At 39.3% G+C, this 12,979-nt stretch overlaps 2 protein-coding genes across 10 annotated transcripts in view; both read left to right on the forward strand.

The window, feature by feature from the left end:
* Positions 1-12,979, forward strand: part of BCKDHB (branched chain keto acid dehydrogenase E1 subunit beta) — a 1,150,961-nt gene that overhangs the window by 1,131,353 nt on the left and 6,629 nt on the right. The window lies entirely within an intron of this gene.
* DOP1A (DOP1 leucine zipper like protein A) overlaps positions 1-12,979 on the forward strand; it is a 63,087-nt gene that overhangs the window by 1,794 nt on the left and 48,314 nt on the right. For 5 of the 9 annotated variants that reach the window (XM_048934837.1, XM_048934843.1, XM_048934842.1 and 2 more), the window contains exons 1-4: positions 693-740; positions 7,431-7,506; positions 10,900-11,091; positions 12,069-12,250. In XM_048934837.1, coding sequence (XP_048790794.1) covers positions 10,954-11,091; positions 12,069-12,250 — 320 coding nt within the window. In that variant the 5' untranslated portion in view covers positions 693-740; positions 7,431-7,506; positions 10,900-10,953. Of the gene's footprint in view, positions 1-660; positions 741-7,430; positions 7,507-10,899; positions 11,092-12,068; positions 12,251-12,979 lie in introns of those variants that run through there. The other 4 variants (XM_048934844.1, XM_048934845.1, XM_048934838.1 and 1 more) reach the window with 4 other exon arrangements.

Below are 12,979 nucleotides of genomic sequence, written 5' to 3' on the forward strand. Positions count from 1 at the left end.
GCCGTGCGCAGGGCTGCCCCCCACCAGCTCAGCTGCCCAGGGTCCATCCAACCTGGCTTCGAGTGCCTCCAGAAATGGGACACTTATAGTTCTCTGGGCAGCTGTGCCAGCACCTCACTGCCCTCTGAGTAAAGAACATCCTCCTGGCATCTGACTTAATCTACCCTCTCTCAGTTTAAAACCATTTCCCCTTGTCCTATCACTCTCTGCTTAAGAAGTTGCTTTCTATACTAAGTGGCCCTATATGCACTGCTGACCTCTGGGTAGGAATTAAATCTCAGGTGCATTTGTATTGTCCTGTAACAAAAAGTAAGGGCCGACACATTGCTTCACTTGGAAATACAGGGTGTGTGGCTGTACTCAGTGCCTGCGTACGTCCCAGGGAACTGGGGGCTGACTGAATTTATGCAGTACTGAGTATTGAGCTGAATCTGAATTTATGCAGTAGAGTTATGAAATAGTTCCACGAGGAAGCGATTGCCATCTCCTCTGCATTACCCCACACCATGAGAGTAAAGCCGGGCTCCTTCAGCTGCTGGCTGTTAACATAAGCCACAAGCTAGCAGACTTACAACCGTGAGGACAGTCGCCTCGGGCTCACTGTCAGGAGCCCCCCCAACCCGCTGCTGACGCGGCGCTCCGCCAGGCGGCGCGGTGCGTCGGCGCGCGGGGCACGCCGGGAGCTGTCAGGGTGGCGCGGGGGCCGGCGGCGGCGCGGCTCTTCCGGCGGGGTCGCTGAGGTAAGGCGGCTCCCCGCCGTTCTCTTCTCCCTTCCCTTTCCCCCTTCGGCGGGCGGCGGGAGCCGAGCCCGCCCTCCTCTCCCCGCAGACGGGCCCGCTTGCCGCCGCTTTCCCCACCGGCTCGCCGAGGAGGGCCGGGCCGGCGGCGCATCCGCCCAAGGGCGGGCTGCAGGTGCGGGGAAACGCGGCCGGCCCGCTGGGCGCCGTGCGACGGCTCACCTGTGGCGGCCGGCCCTTCCCGCCGCGCCCCGCGGGCTGCCCGGCGGCGCTGAGCGGGCCCCGCGCTGCAGAGCACCGGCGCCCGGCCGTGCCCTGCCTGGGGGGCAGGCAGACGCCGTGCCCGGGAGGCAGCCATCCCGCCCGGGCGGACGTCCCAGTGTCCGTGCCCGAGCGCGGGGCTGTCCCGCTTTGACCTTGAGCACACCAGGGCTGTGGGCCGCTGTTTGGTCCCGCTGGCCGCAGCGTGTGATGTTTGGTGGGCAACACCATACGTCAGCCGTTTGTGCAGCACGGGGTTAAACTCCATCTGTTGATGCTGGAGCGGCCTTAGTCTTGTGGTGGTTAAATATCATCTAAATATCATATCCTTATATCTTGTGATGCCCACTTGATAAATGTACGATGGCTTGTCTGTTGAGCATTTTTACTAATAGCATTTGCACACCTGTTACAATAATCAGAGAGGCCTAAGCAATTTGCCTCCTTAAATGTCCTAAAATCTGCTGGAGATGAGCCATACTTTTGGTGAACTTGCTTTGGGGGAGTCCTTGCATTCTCATTGCTAAGTAATTAGCATTCCTGTGCCTTCTTCCCATATGCAGTAATGTTATGGGTCTCAGATAACTGCACAGTGTGTTACCTGAGTTCTGCCTACACAACTGGGAATGGATGGAAGATTCTTAAACTGTAATCTTCTAGATGTTTGCAGGTAACCAGGACTGTGTAAGGTTGAGCATTGTAATTTGTAATTTTGTTGCCAGGCCTCCATCTGTGTCTGTTCTAAATAGCTATGTATCTAAATATTTACACATCAAATGTGCTTTTTTTCTGAGTATGGATAAATTTCCATAAAAATAGGATGAAATACAGTAATATCCTTCCTCATGTCTAATGATAGTATGATGCCTGGACACTGTGGTTATCCAAAAAGTACAGTCACCTTTAATATAACATGGATGAATGTTATAAGGGTGAATGCCACTTTAGAAAAAGGCAAAATGTCAGCAGCATAATTCCTGGTTTTCTTCTAACTGAAATGAGAATAGGCACTTCTGGGATCTAAGTAACCTGTAAATGAGAAATAGGTGAAGAGAGCTGCATTTCTGGCTCACTGAATGTCATATTTTCCCCACCTGTTGGTGACAGTTGTGACAGCAGGTATTTAAACAGCATCTTGCACAAACAAGTAATCATACATCTTCCAGTAGGGCTGTGGCTGTGCATTTTAGCGCATGGTTATGTTCATTGGGCAGGTTATATTTATTTTGGCAGTACTTTTCTTGTGCACAAGTACTGACATACTAAACTGACCACTAGAAATACTCATCACATGCGCTGCAAACTAAACTGGTAAGAATGCAATCTGTCTGGTGTGGGTGGACTTTAAATTGTATTAATCTGCCAGTATTACTCACTTAAATAAGTGGAGGGGGAATGATTCTCTTAGTTCATCACTGGCTTAGTTGTCTTGACCAGTTTTACTGTTTCCCACCTTTATTTTTAGAGTTTTCTTACTTATCTGGGGAGGATTGTTTGGATGAGACTGACTGAAGATATGTATTACTGTTCTACCTTTGTTGTTGGTTTAAAAAGATAAAAATGTTTTGAAAACAGTTGAGAAAAATAGGAAATAGGACAGAGACAGAACTTAGAGACAATAAAAACAGCACTTGCTATAGAATGGAATCTGTATAGAATGGAAGAGCAGAACTTTATACAGTAGAGCTTATTTGTATGCATTTAAACTGCCTTTCAGATTAATAATCACGTTGCCTTGACTTGTAGCTGAGAATATTTTAAACCATAAATAATAAAAACAGAAACAGGCTGCTTCTCCTTTTCCCCAAGTTCAAGAGAGAAGCAGTGCAGGATCAACCATTTATCCCCAGTATCTGAACAAAGAAAAATACAACACCAGAGCTACTCAGGAGATGATTTTGCTGATCAATGGAACACTATTTTTATCATTTATATTTTAGTTTGCTTATGTTCTATGGTATGTGCTTCTTCTCTAGAGATTTTAGAGTATCTGCATAGTTGAGCATGCATAACTGGAGTCATTGATGGATTTTTTCCATTAGTAACTTCTTCTGTAGGAGGAACATTAGAAACTTGTACTTGAATATAGCCATCTAAAAAAAAGTGAAGCTAAGGAATGGTGTTTTATCTAATTTATTTCTAGTATCTATAAATCAGAGAGAATTTAATCATTTACGTCCTTTGTGGTTTACTTCTGACAATAAGAAGGCAAACAAGTTTTGGTCCAATAGATTTGTTTCCAGAGCAGTCATCAGAAGACTCTGCTTTACAAAGCTCTCTGTCATCCATCTCCAGAACGTGTGCAGTCAGACACACGGCAAAATACAACCACACTCTAGGTTATGTGTTGGTATGCATATGGCTTGTACTGCTACTTCAGAATTTATATGAGCATCAAAAGATAGAAGTTGGTAGGAATAAGAAATAAATGAATTAGTAACATCTTAAGATTTCAAAGTAATTAAAAAAGGAGATTGGACAGAGTGTTACCCAAGCTTGGCATTGGCAAGACTCAGGATGGGGAACTTCCAACAAACGTTTTTGCAAACACTGAAAAGAAATATCAGGGTGGTTTGGAGACAGGAAGACAAATTCACTTGAAGCTATGTATTAGAACAACAGGAATGGATGAATAAAAGATTGAATTCTTCAATTTTAAAGTTATTGTGAGCAAAGAATAAAAAAATGAATACATAGGCTTTTTTTTTTTTTTTTTTTTAAAGTTAGTGGATTTTGCTTTAAATTCAGTGTTGGAATGCTGAAGATGTCACAACGCAAACTCGGTGCTGGGTCAGGCTCCTTTTCAGGAGAATACCACCTACTCAGCGTAAGGCAATGAAACTCATGTGGTCCTTTCTTGTTTTCCAGGCTGAAATGTATTTATGAATTGGCAAACTTCTTTAAAGCAAATGCTGTACAAGTTTGGGTTTAAATGGGTTTGAGTTGTTGCTGTTGTGTTTTTTGTTTGTATTGTTTTTAAAATTCCTTACTGCATTAATACTAGTTGGCTGACAGTAAAACATAAGCAAGAGAAAAAGAGTACCTCAAGCTGAGTCTTCAGTCAGTAAATGGTTGGAGGAGGTCAGATGAGCTAGTTAATTAAAAAGAGTTTCCAGTTAAGGGTATAATGATTACTTGAAGCAATGAGGCTGAAACATAAAAGCAAAAATTAATTGTGATTCATTTTAGAAACCTTTCCTTGTTCCTGCAGTCAGATACCTGGAGAGAAGGTGACTCAAATGATTTACCTCCCAGTTGCTGCACAGTAGGGTGGGTGGGAGCTGAGTGAGTGGCACCGCATGGCAGGGAGAGCACAGAGCTCACTGTGGGCAGAGGCAGTGGTCATGCACAGCAGGGGTGCAGGTGCATGCACGGCTGCAGCATGAGCACTCATTTTCCTGCTGTTTTCTCCAGCCTTCCAAATTTGTGTGGTTACCATGGATCTAGTGATGTCAGATAAATACTTAACGTAATCTGTTCGAAGTAACAGGGACAACCTGCTTTCCAATATGCAGACTTGTAATTTTTTTTAAATGAAGGTTGGGAAATTGCTAACTGTGACGTTGTCAATTTGATTGTGGACAACTGAAAAAGGCTGCACCAATACAGGGGGGTAAGCCAAGCCACGTCAACCCATAGCAACTGGTTCTGCTGCAGTGAATAGGTGATAGGCCACATACGTTACACTTCTGAGGTAGGATTTAATGTTTCCCTTTGTCTTGACACTGTCACAGTGACTGGTTTACTCTGGGTGGCTACTTTTCATGCTTAAATCAATCAATGAGATATTCTATCTTCCCACTGGAATTACTGAAATGTCAGCACAAGGATTTAAATGAAGGTTACTCTATTATAGAAGACAGTCGAAAATGCCTTTACCTGTGCTGTTTACTCTTATTTAAATAGAAGCTTTGCTGTTAGAATTTGAATTGGTTATAAAGATGATAGCTTTGTAAGCTGAGGTGAAATGAAATTTAAGAAGGGAAACTCTGCAAAAATATCAAAACAGTAGAGGTCAAATTCTGAGTGCTTTTCTTTCCTGCAAATGTGTACCTGAATTAGAGGGAAATACTGACCAGTTCTAGATCTAAGTCAAGATCTTGATTTCTGTTCTTAAATATTAAATAGAGAAGCTGATTACGAGAAGGCTTGCTGGATGTTCCTTAAGAATTTTTGAGCTTGTTACTTATTACTCTTGATGAAGTCGTATCTGGTGTATGTCAGACTCCAGAACACCATAAAAGAGCAAAAGCAGGAAGAACATTTGCATATCTTATCTATTCCCATCAGAATTCTCTCAGTGGTAAACTGAGAATCTTTCTTTCTTTCTTTGTTACTTCCCATACAGCCAAAAGAAGAAAAAGGGTACTTAATGTGTTTCTATAGACAGGTCTTTTTGTTTTGTTTTTTAAACATAGTGATAAGCTTGTTTCATGGATGTGTTCTCTACTGGCTTCAGAATCTATTCAGTTGTTTAATCTAGTCTTTGTATTACAGGCCATACGTGTTTGATTCTCATTCAAACAAGAATTAAGTGAGAGTCTCTCAGAAAAACATTTCACGGTCATTTAGAGGTCATCAATATGGATAATTAAAAGGAATACGAACACCTGACTTGGTATCATTTCTTTCTGTGGAAGAATAGTTCTTACCTGTGAATTTTTATTTGATAGAAAAGTGTATTGAGGAGTTACTTGTCACAATAATACATTTCATAGAGTTCTCTACGTTCCTGCAGGATAGCAGTGAGGTTTGGGCTAGTTCAATGTACAGTGAGTATATAGTTGTTAGTCATACCTCATCTTTTATATTTCTTATTGCTGTATTTAATAACAACTGGCTGAAGTAACAAGCTCAAGCTGCTCTTCAGAAGGCATTAAGATGTATTTTTGACACATTCTGAATATAAGAGGACTTTAATTTTAGAAACAGATTAGTTATAATTGGAAAGTCTTTGTTTATTGGTAGAAGAAAATATATATTTCCAGTGCAAGATTTTTGTATTAAGACACTAGCTTGGAATTTATAGTAGTTTACTGTTTATGCTTTTAAACACTTCTGAGGAAAAGTGTAATGAATTGTCAAGTGACAGGACTTCTGTTCTCTGTGTGTTTAAATCTGTTCATATTGAGTAAAGATGTTTCTGCAGTTATCAGCTTGGTATGTGGGCACTGTATACAGCTTAAATCAAACACTGTGAAACATGAAATCTTTCTTATCTGCTAGGTTTTTTCTTTTCCTGTACATTCCATAGCTTGAATCACTAGATAACTTCAGAAATAGACCTTGAATAGACATTGAACTGCTAGAGCTCTGAATTCCAAGCAAGCAGGATTGTTAGCTAAGGTTCATGCTGTACTAGGGACAAATCTTGAGGAAAGTGTAAGCATGTCTACACTCCACAATGATCAGCCCCTTGGCTTGCACCAGCAAGTGACCTGTTCTGTATTGCAGGTGGGTGGAAAGCAGATAAGCCTATTGAGTTCTGGGAAGCTTGAAAAAAAAATGTGAGAATGGGACAGCAGCAAATCAAACCTGGAGAGGAGCTTTGGGGTACAACAGCTGCTAGAGTGTTTATGAGTAGTTGGAAAGTCTTTCAATCTTGTGATAAAGTTAAGACCTACTTATATTGAATACGTTAATGTAAACAGTTCTTGTCAATGTAGTTTCTTTAGCTTCAGCCAGAGCCATTTAGAGTCTCATAAATGGTCCAATAGTTTGTCTTGATGCGACACAGAAGGCTCTTGAGCACGTAAGCTTGGGAAGGATGATCATTTGCTGTGAAAAATACAGTTGTAGGAGGAGCATTCTAACATGACACAAAGGAAAGACTGTATTGCCTCAGTGCTGAAGGGATTTGCAGGCTTATATAACCCTCAGCAAAAGGAGATCCACAGGCCAGGTAACTGCTTTCTTTGACAAAGACATGCCTTAAAAGTACAGGTATCTAGATGTATCCAGAATTGTGTGGTGTCTGTTCTTGTCATTTTGTTGTTCCCTTGAAGTTGAAGTAGAAGGTATTAAGCATCAAGGCCTGCTTCTGTGATTATCAAATAGTTTGGAAGTAGATGCATTTCTCAGATAATGTAAATATTCATCATGAGCAATAAGTGTTATTCTCATACACTGGTGTTTCCTTTACCTCATCTATTAAGAGGCATGGTCATCTAACTAGTCAGTTGTTGTCCATGTCCTGACAGACTCTCCAGGAAACCAGGTGAGCCTTCAATATGAAAAGATTTGATCTCACTTTGTGAGGTGTATGCCAAAAGGGGAAAAAAAACAAAAACAAAAATGAGGAGTGATGCTCTTCATCTCTTCATTTTAAAAGATAAATATATTACATTTTATATTTATATATTATATAAAAATTCAAGGAAACATGATCATAACCATAGGGTGGTAAGAAATACGTTTTTCTTTTCTATGCAGGACTTCCAAATTGATATTGTATGAATAAATGAAAATACAAACTAGAAGACCAGGATAATTTCATTAGTTTCAGCTGGTAAGCAACAAACTGTTGTTTAAAAATACAGATTATTCATTTTGTTGTTTGTGTTTTTTCCTAATAGGAACAGAATACTTTGACCAGTTTATTAAGACAAAAAAATACTGTTCTTTTAATGTTGTGTTTCTGCTGTTTTTGTCTAACCTTTAATAATCTTGGATCAGTCTAAATTGTTGGCTTTCAGATTTTTCAAGCACTTCAGGAAGACAGAGTTCTCTTTTCCACACAGCCATAAGAGGTTGCATTTACGTAGTAGCTGAATAAAAGATGATAATGATGCTTTCTTGACTCAAAAAAAAAAGCATTATTCACTCTGTTAAGTTCTTCCTCAGTCTTTTGTGCTGGGGAAAAGGTGAATCGTATTGCTTTTGTATGTTGGTCCTTTCTTCTTTTTATTGTTAACATTTTACTTTACATTTGGAGATCAGATACTGGCAGCCTCACAACAGTCTCTTTGAGAAATCTGTTGGTACTCTGTAACTATTTCAAAGCAAAACTCTTCTCTTTCTGATCTTAATCCAAAGAGAATATGGTTATTATAAAGTGAAACCACACAAACTTTTAAGTAAAAAAGAGGTCAAGTCCTTTGTGCCATTGGGGTATAAGGAAAACTACTGGTTTAGCACTCAGAATATATTTTCAAATAATACTCTGCATTTCTATTCTGCCTTGGAGACAATTTGTCATTAGCCTGACATCAGAACCAGAAGTGTAAGAAGTTAGTAGATATAGACCTTTTTAATTCACTCCTGCTGTGCTAGTTACAGACAAAAAAAGTGAAAACCTATATGATTATTTTCTTTTTTGCTGCTTTCCTTGTAATGCTGAGATATGAGTAGGACATGAACAATGTGAGAGGTAAAGTAATAACAAAGAGGGGAAAAAAAAATATATGTGGAATCTCAGTTCTGGAAGAGGTAAGGTGAATGAGAGGAGTGAAGAAGAGAGAATATCTGATACTTTATATCTACTGTGTCATGAAGGTTGGAGATCAGTGGCTTTTCAGAGTTCCCTCTGCACCACGTAACTTGGTGCTGTGCTGCCTCTGACTAAAGTAATACTTTTTATGAAGTGTTCTTCTGAAAAAAAAATGAAGCTCAAGAGGATTAAAGACGGATTTGCATTGATCTTCAGAAGCAACTGCTAAGCAAAGGGACAAAAAAGAGGGAGCAAAAATCTGCTAGAATACTTATCTGATAAGCTTGACACAGTCATGACACTTCAAGTCTGATTTATAGCTGTCTCTAATTTGAGCATGTTAGAACGTGGTTTTCTTCACATTTACCTTATGGAGTGCTAAAGAGAGAAAGCGTACTGTGATGCTGTAATGTGATGAAAAGTACAGTGATAGTATTGGCTTCTCAATCCTAAACTACAGCAAATGAGGACAATCCAAATACAGCAGCAATAGATACAAAAACAAACAAAGAAAAACTGCTTACCTTTGGAAGGCCATAGGTGGGTAGGGATCTGCAGCAAGATACCTTCACCTCCACTGCCAACCCTTAAATGAGGTCTGGGGGGGAGGAGTCAATCCTGGTCCCACCCTTTCTGGTCACTAAGGTTTGTTGCATGCACCTGAGGTCCCCTGGGTTGGCCCTGCCTTCTCACCAGATGCTCAATCACTGTATGAGGCCATGAGTTTAGCATTTCTGTTACAAGTATCACTGTAGTTTGTAGTGTTGGGGGTTTTTGTAAGAACTTGGTTAAGAGTTGGCTTTCAGGTAGCTGCAAATACCAAGCAGTTGATCCCAAGGCTTCAATGTTTAGATGGCAATGAGCTCTTATGAAAGCTATTGATGAAGTTAGGAGATAGCACACTGTTTTGGGCAGAGTGCTGCTTGAAGGGAGGAGTAGATAAAATATAAATGTAAGGATTTTGTGTCTTCATAAGGAGTTTTAAACTGATAACATATGACAAAAGGTTAAAAAGTATGTATGTGTTTTGGATCTATGTTGTACAACATATTTATTACATGAAATAATACAAATTTAATTTTTAGTCATCTTGAACTCATTCAAAACCTTGAACTTTACCTAGTAGAATTAAAAAATATGGTTTTATATCCCTCAGCTGTAGAACCACCAGAAATTAGAATATCACTTTTTATTTCTGCTAGTGTTTCTGCTCTGTTATTTCATAGATATTTTTAATTTCAAACATTGCCACAATTTTGCCGTGCTGCTGCTTGCAGAATTGGTGCCAATGAGGCTGGCTCTTCTTTCACGGTGAAAGATCTCACTGAAACTGTTGTTTTCAGCATGATTTCTATTTATCGTACCTGGTAGGCAGTCTTGTGAATGCAGTTTCTTTATTGTTTTTGCTAATTCATGGTGGCTGTTTCATCTGCGGATAAAGACAACATGCAATTTTCTTTGTGCATTCCTTTAATCGAGACAGAGGAGAGCAGCATTTGTTGAATGTGAAGTCTTTTTCTGAAGTTGAATAACAGAAAGTTCCCATATGGCTTCGGTTAAAAGGGACTCAAAAGTCTCCTTTCATAGAAATGCTAGAACTGACTTTCCCATTATGGATTGTAAGTGCTCGAGACTGAAGTAGTATTAAAAGTGTGTGTGTGCGTGTGTGGGGGGAGAGAGAGAGAGAGAGAGAGAGAAAGAGGAAAAAAAATAAAAATAGTGATTGGAATTTCATGAAATGCTTTCATAGGACATAAATTATTTACGAGGTGCTGTTTCACAAAATAGAACATCTTAATTGCCTCATGTAAATAACGTGGCATTAAAATATACAGGGAAAATTTCAAAAGCCTCTGATTACAGGGCACTACTAGGCTTATATTTTTGGTGTGTGTGAATGATCATTAAAAATACTAAGTAGGGTGGTATTTCTGAATTGGAATATGAGCGTTGTAGATGGGTTGAGGCATGAAAGTACTTCAGAATAATGTGTGTCCTAACGTGTGTGCTTCAGTCTTCTACTTGGAAGTAATTCTAAAATAAATGAAGTGGTGTTCTCTGTTTTCAGAAGGGCTGAGCTGTGGCAGAGTGGTGGTTTTTTGGTTTGTTTTTTGTAGGTATTCTTTCTGTTTTGTTTGGTTTTCCTCTGCTGATGGACTCAGGGGTGGGGAAAAATAAAGTAAGAATCCTCTTGTGTTGTTTAGAATAAACAGATTTTGGGGCGAGGGGCAAGGCATTAATTTTCCAAATGTCTCTTATTTTTTATGAAGATTTGGTTCTAAATGCACTCTTTAGGATATGTTTTAAATATTTGTGGGCAGTATGTATGGTTTTTTGTAGGATTTGCTGTAAATAGCCTAACTTCAATTTGATATTTCTGTCATGCCTTTCATGAGGAAAATGTCTTGTTCTCTGAACAAAATTGTTTTAGTAATGTGTCTGTGTTTTGATTCACTTATGTATTTTGAATAGGTAATGACTGTACATGAATTACAAGCTGGTCTCTAGTGGGGACACTGTGGGAGGATGAACACAGAAGAGCTGGAGCTACTGACAGATTCCAAGTACAGAAACTATGTAGCAGCAGTTGACAAAGCACTGAAGAACTTTGAATATTCCAGTGAATGGGCAGATTTAATATCAGCACTTGGAAAGCTGAACAAGGTATGTCCATTGGGTGCCTTTGGGAAAAAAAAAATCAGGAATCGACAAGGAGTGTATAATAGGGTAATATTTTGAAAGATAGAAGCCTGTTTGAATATAAATATTTTAATATTCTGAGTTACAGAATTTGTAAACCACTTGTTGGCCAGAAAATACTATTTTGATTCATGCCAATAGTATCAACGTGTACTATCAGTGTGGTCTTTAATAGCTATTTAGGTGTTCAAGTTCTGAAAGATCTTGTTCTGATCAGTTGAGGAGTTTCCAGGCATCTTCAGTCAGGGTTATGAAGTTCCCTTTACACATGCACTTTTTACCAATGTGAAGCTGTACAGAATTTGGAACAGAAAAATACAGATCTGAAGCAATTATATACTGTGCTTTTAATCCTATGGAAAATCAAGATCAACAATTCTGTTGGCAGCGTCAGTGGGATAGTTCCTTTGTATAAACTCTGCCTTTCATAGAGAAAGCCATGATATTTGGAACAAAAAATAAAAGGACAGAAATATGAATCTGTCTTGAAGTGTTCATGCAGTTTTAGACAGCGGTAAACTTATGTCTTGCCTTGCTTTATGGCAGTTTTGAACCTTTCTGTTGTGAGTTTTTTGGGGGGGGGGTAATTTTAGTAGTTCTCTCTGAGCTACTGGCAGTGTATTTGATGAATGTAGAGTGTTGTTTTTATCCTAAACTGCCACAGCATGATTATGGCCGAAAAGGCCTGGAAAAATTAAGCAAATAAGCTGTAAGTGTGGAGCCTGTTGCAAGTGAAGTTTTAAATGCCTTGGTTGTAGCAAATGTCTTGTACAGGTGGGAGGCATTGCAAAGAAAAAGCTTCAAAGTACATCTTGAAAGATTGGTTTGCTGTGTATTGTGACTTAGTGAACATGTTTGGGAACTAATTTGGAAAATATGCATATGATGTTTAACTTACCTGTTTTGTTCTGTTTTTCTTAATGTACTGATTTGTTTATCAGGTACTACAGAACAATGCAAAGTACCAGGTAGTTCCTAAAAAGCTGACTATAGGAAAGCGCTTAGCACAATGCCTTCATCCAGCTTTGCCAGGTGGAGTTCATCGGAAGGCTCTTGAAACGTATGAAATCATCTTCAAAATCATTGGGCCCAAACGTTTGGCCAAAGATCTTTTCCTCTACAGGTATTTCAGTTTAAGGAACTCTGTTCCAAATGTGTCATTGAAATTCGCTTGTTTTTCTGCATTTTATGTTAATAGTATTGTTTTGTTATGTGGCAAGAATCAAGCAATTTCTTCTTCTCAAGTTGCTGATGTTTGTGTAATACTGTTCTTCTGAATACTGTATATCAGAAGACATACAGGTCGCCTAAATTTTCCTGGGAACAAGCTCTATTTTGCTAAGAAACCTGGAATTTATTTTTTCTTCACTGAAGTAAACAAAGCTGTGCAAATATATTCAGCAATTGAAGTATTAAAACTTATTTCAATGTATTTACTTTTTTTTTTTCCATTACTTGAGTATAGCTTATTATGAGAAATTTACTCTTCCGAGCAATCAAAGCAGTGGTACAGAAAGACTGCTTCTTTTGCTAGAATGCTGGGCAAGTACCAAACATCTTACTGTCAGTGTCTAGGATTGAAGATAACAAAGGTGAAAGAACCTTGAAAAGAAAGTGTTGTGAAAATATTCTGATTCCCAAACTTCCAGCAGTTTCTGTCAGATGAAAAGCAGGATGTCAGCTAGTTATATGCAAGAAATCAATATAAGTGTGCACACACGGAGTCACATGTGGATTTTAATTTTCAGCTATCCCTAAAGATTGAAATTTCATCAATTTGAGAATCTGTAGAATTAAAACAGAATTCTGGTGAGGTAGCAGAAGTGTATACTAATGCTTGGAAACAAATTGT

The sequence above is a fragment of the Lagopus muta genome, chromosome 2 (genome assembly GCF_023343835.1).
Source record: "Lagopus muta isolate bLagMut1 chromosome 2, bLagMut1 primary, whole genome shotgun sequence".
Classification (NCBI taxonomy): domain Eukaryota; kingdom Metazoa; phylum Chordata; class Aves; order Galliformes; family Phasianidae; genus Lagopus; species Lagopus muta.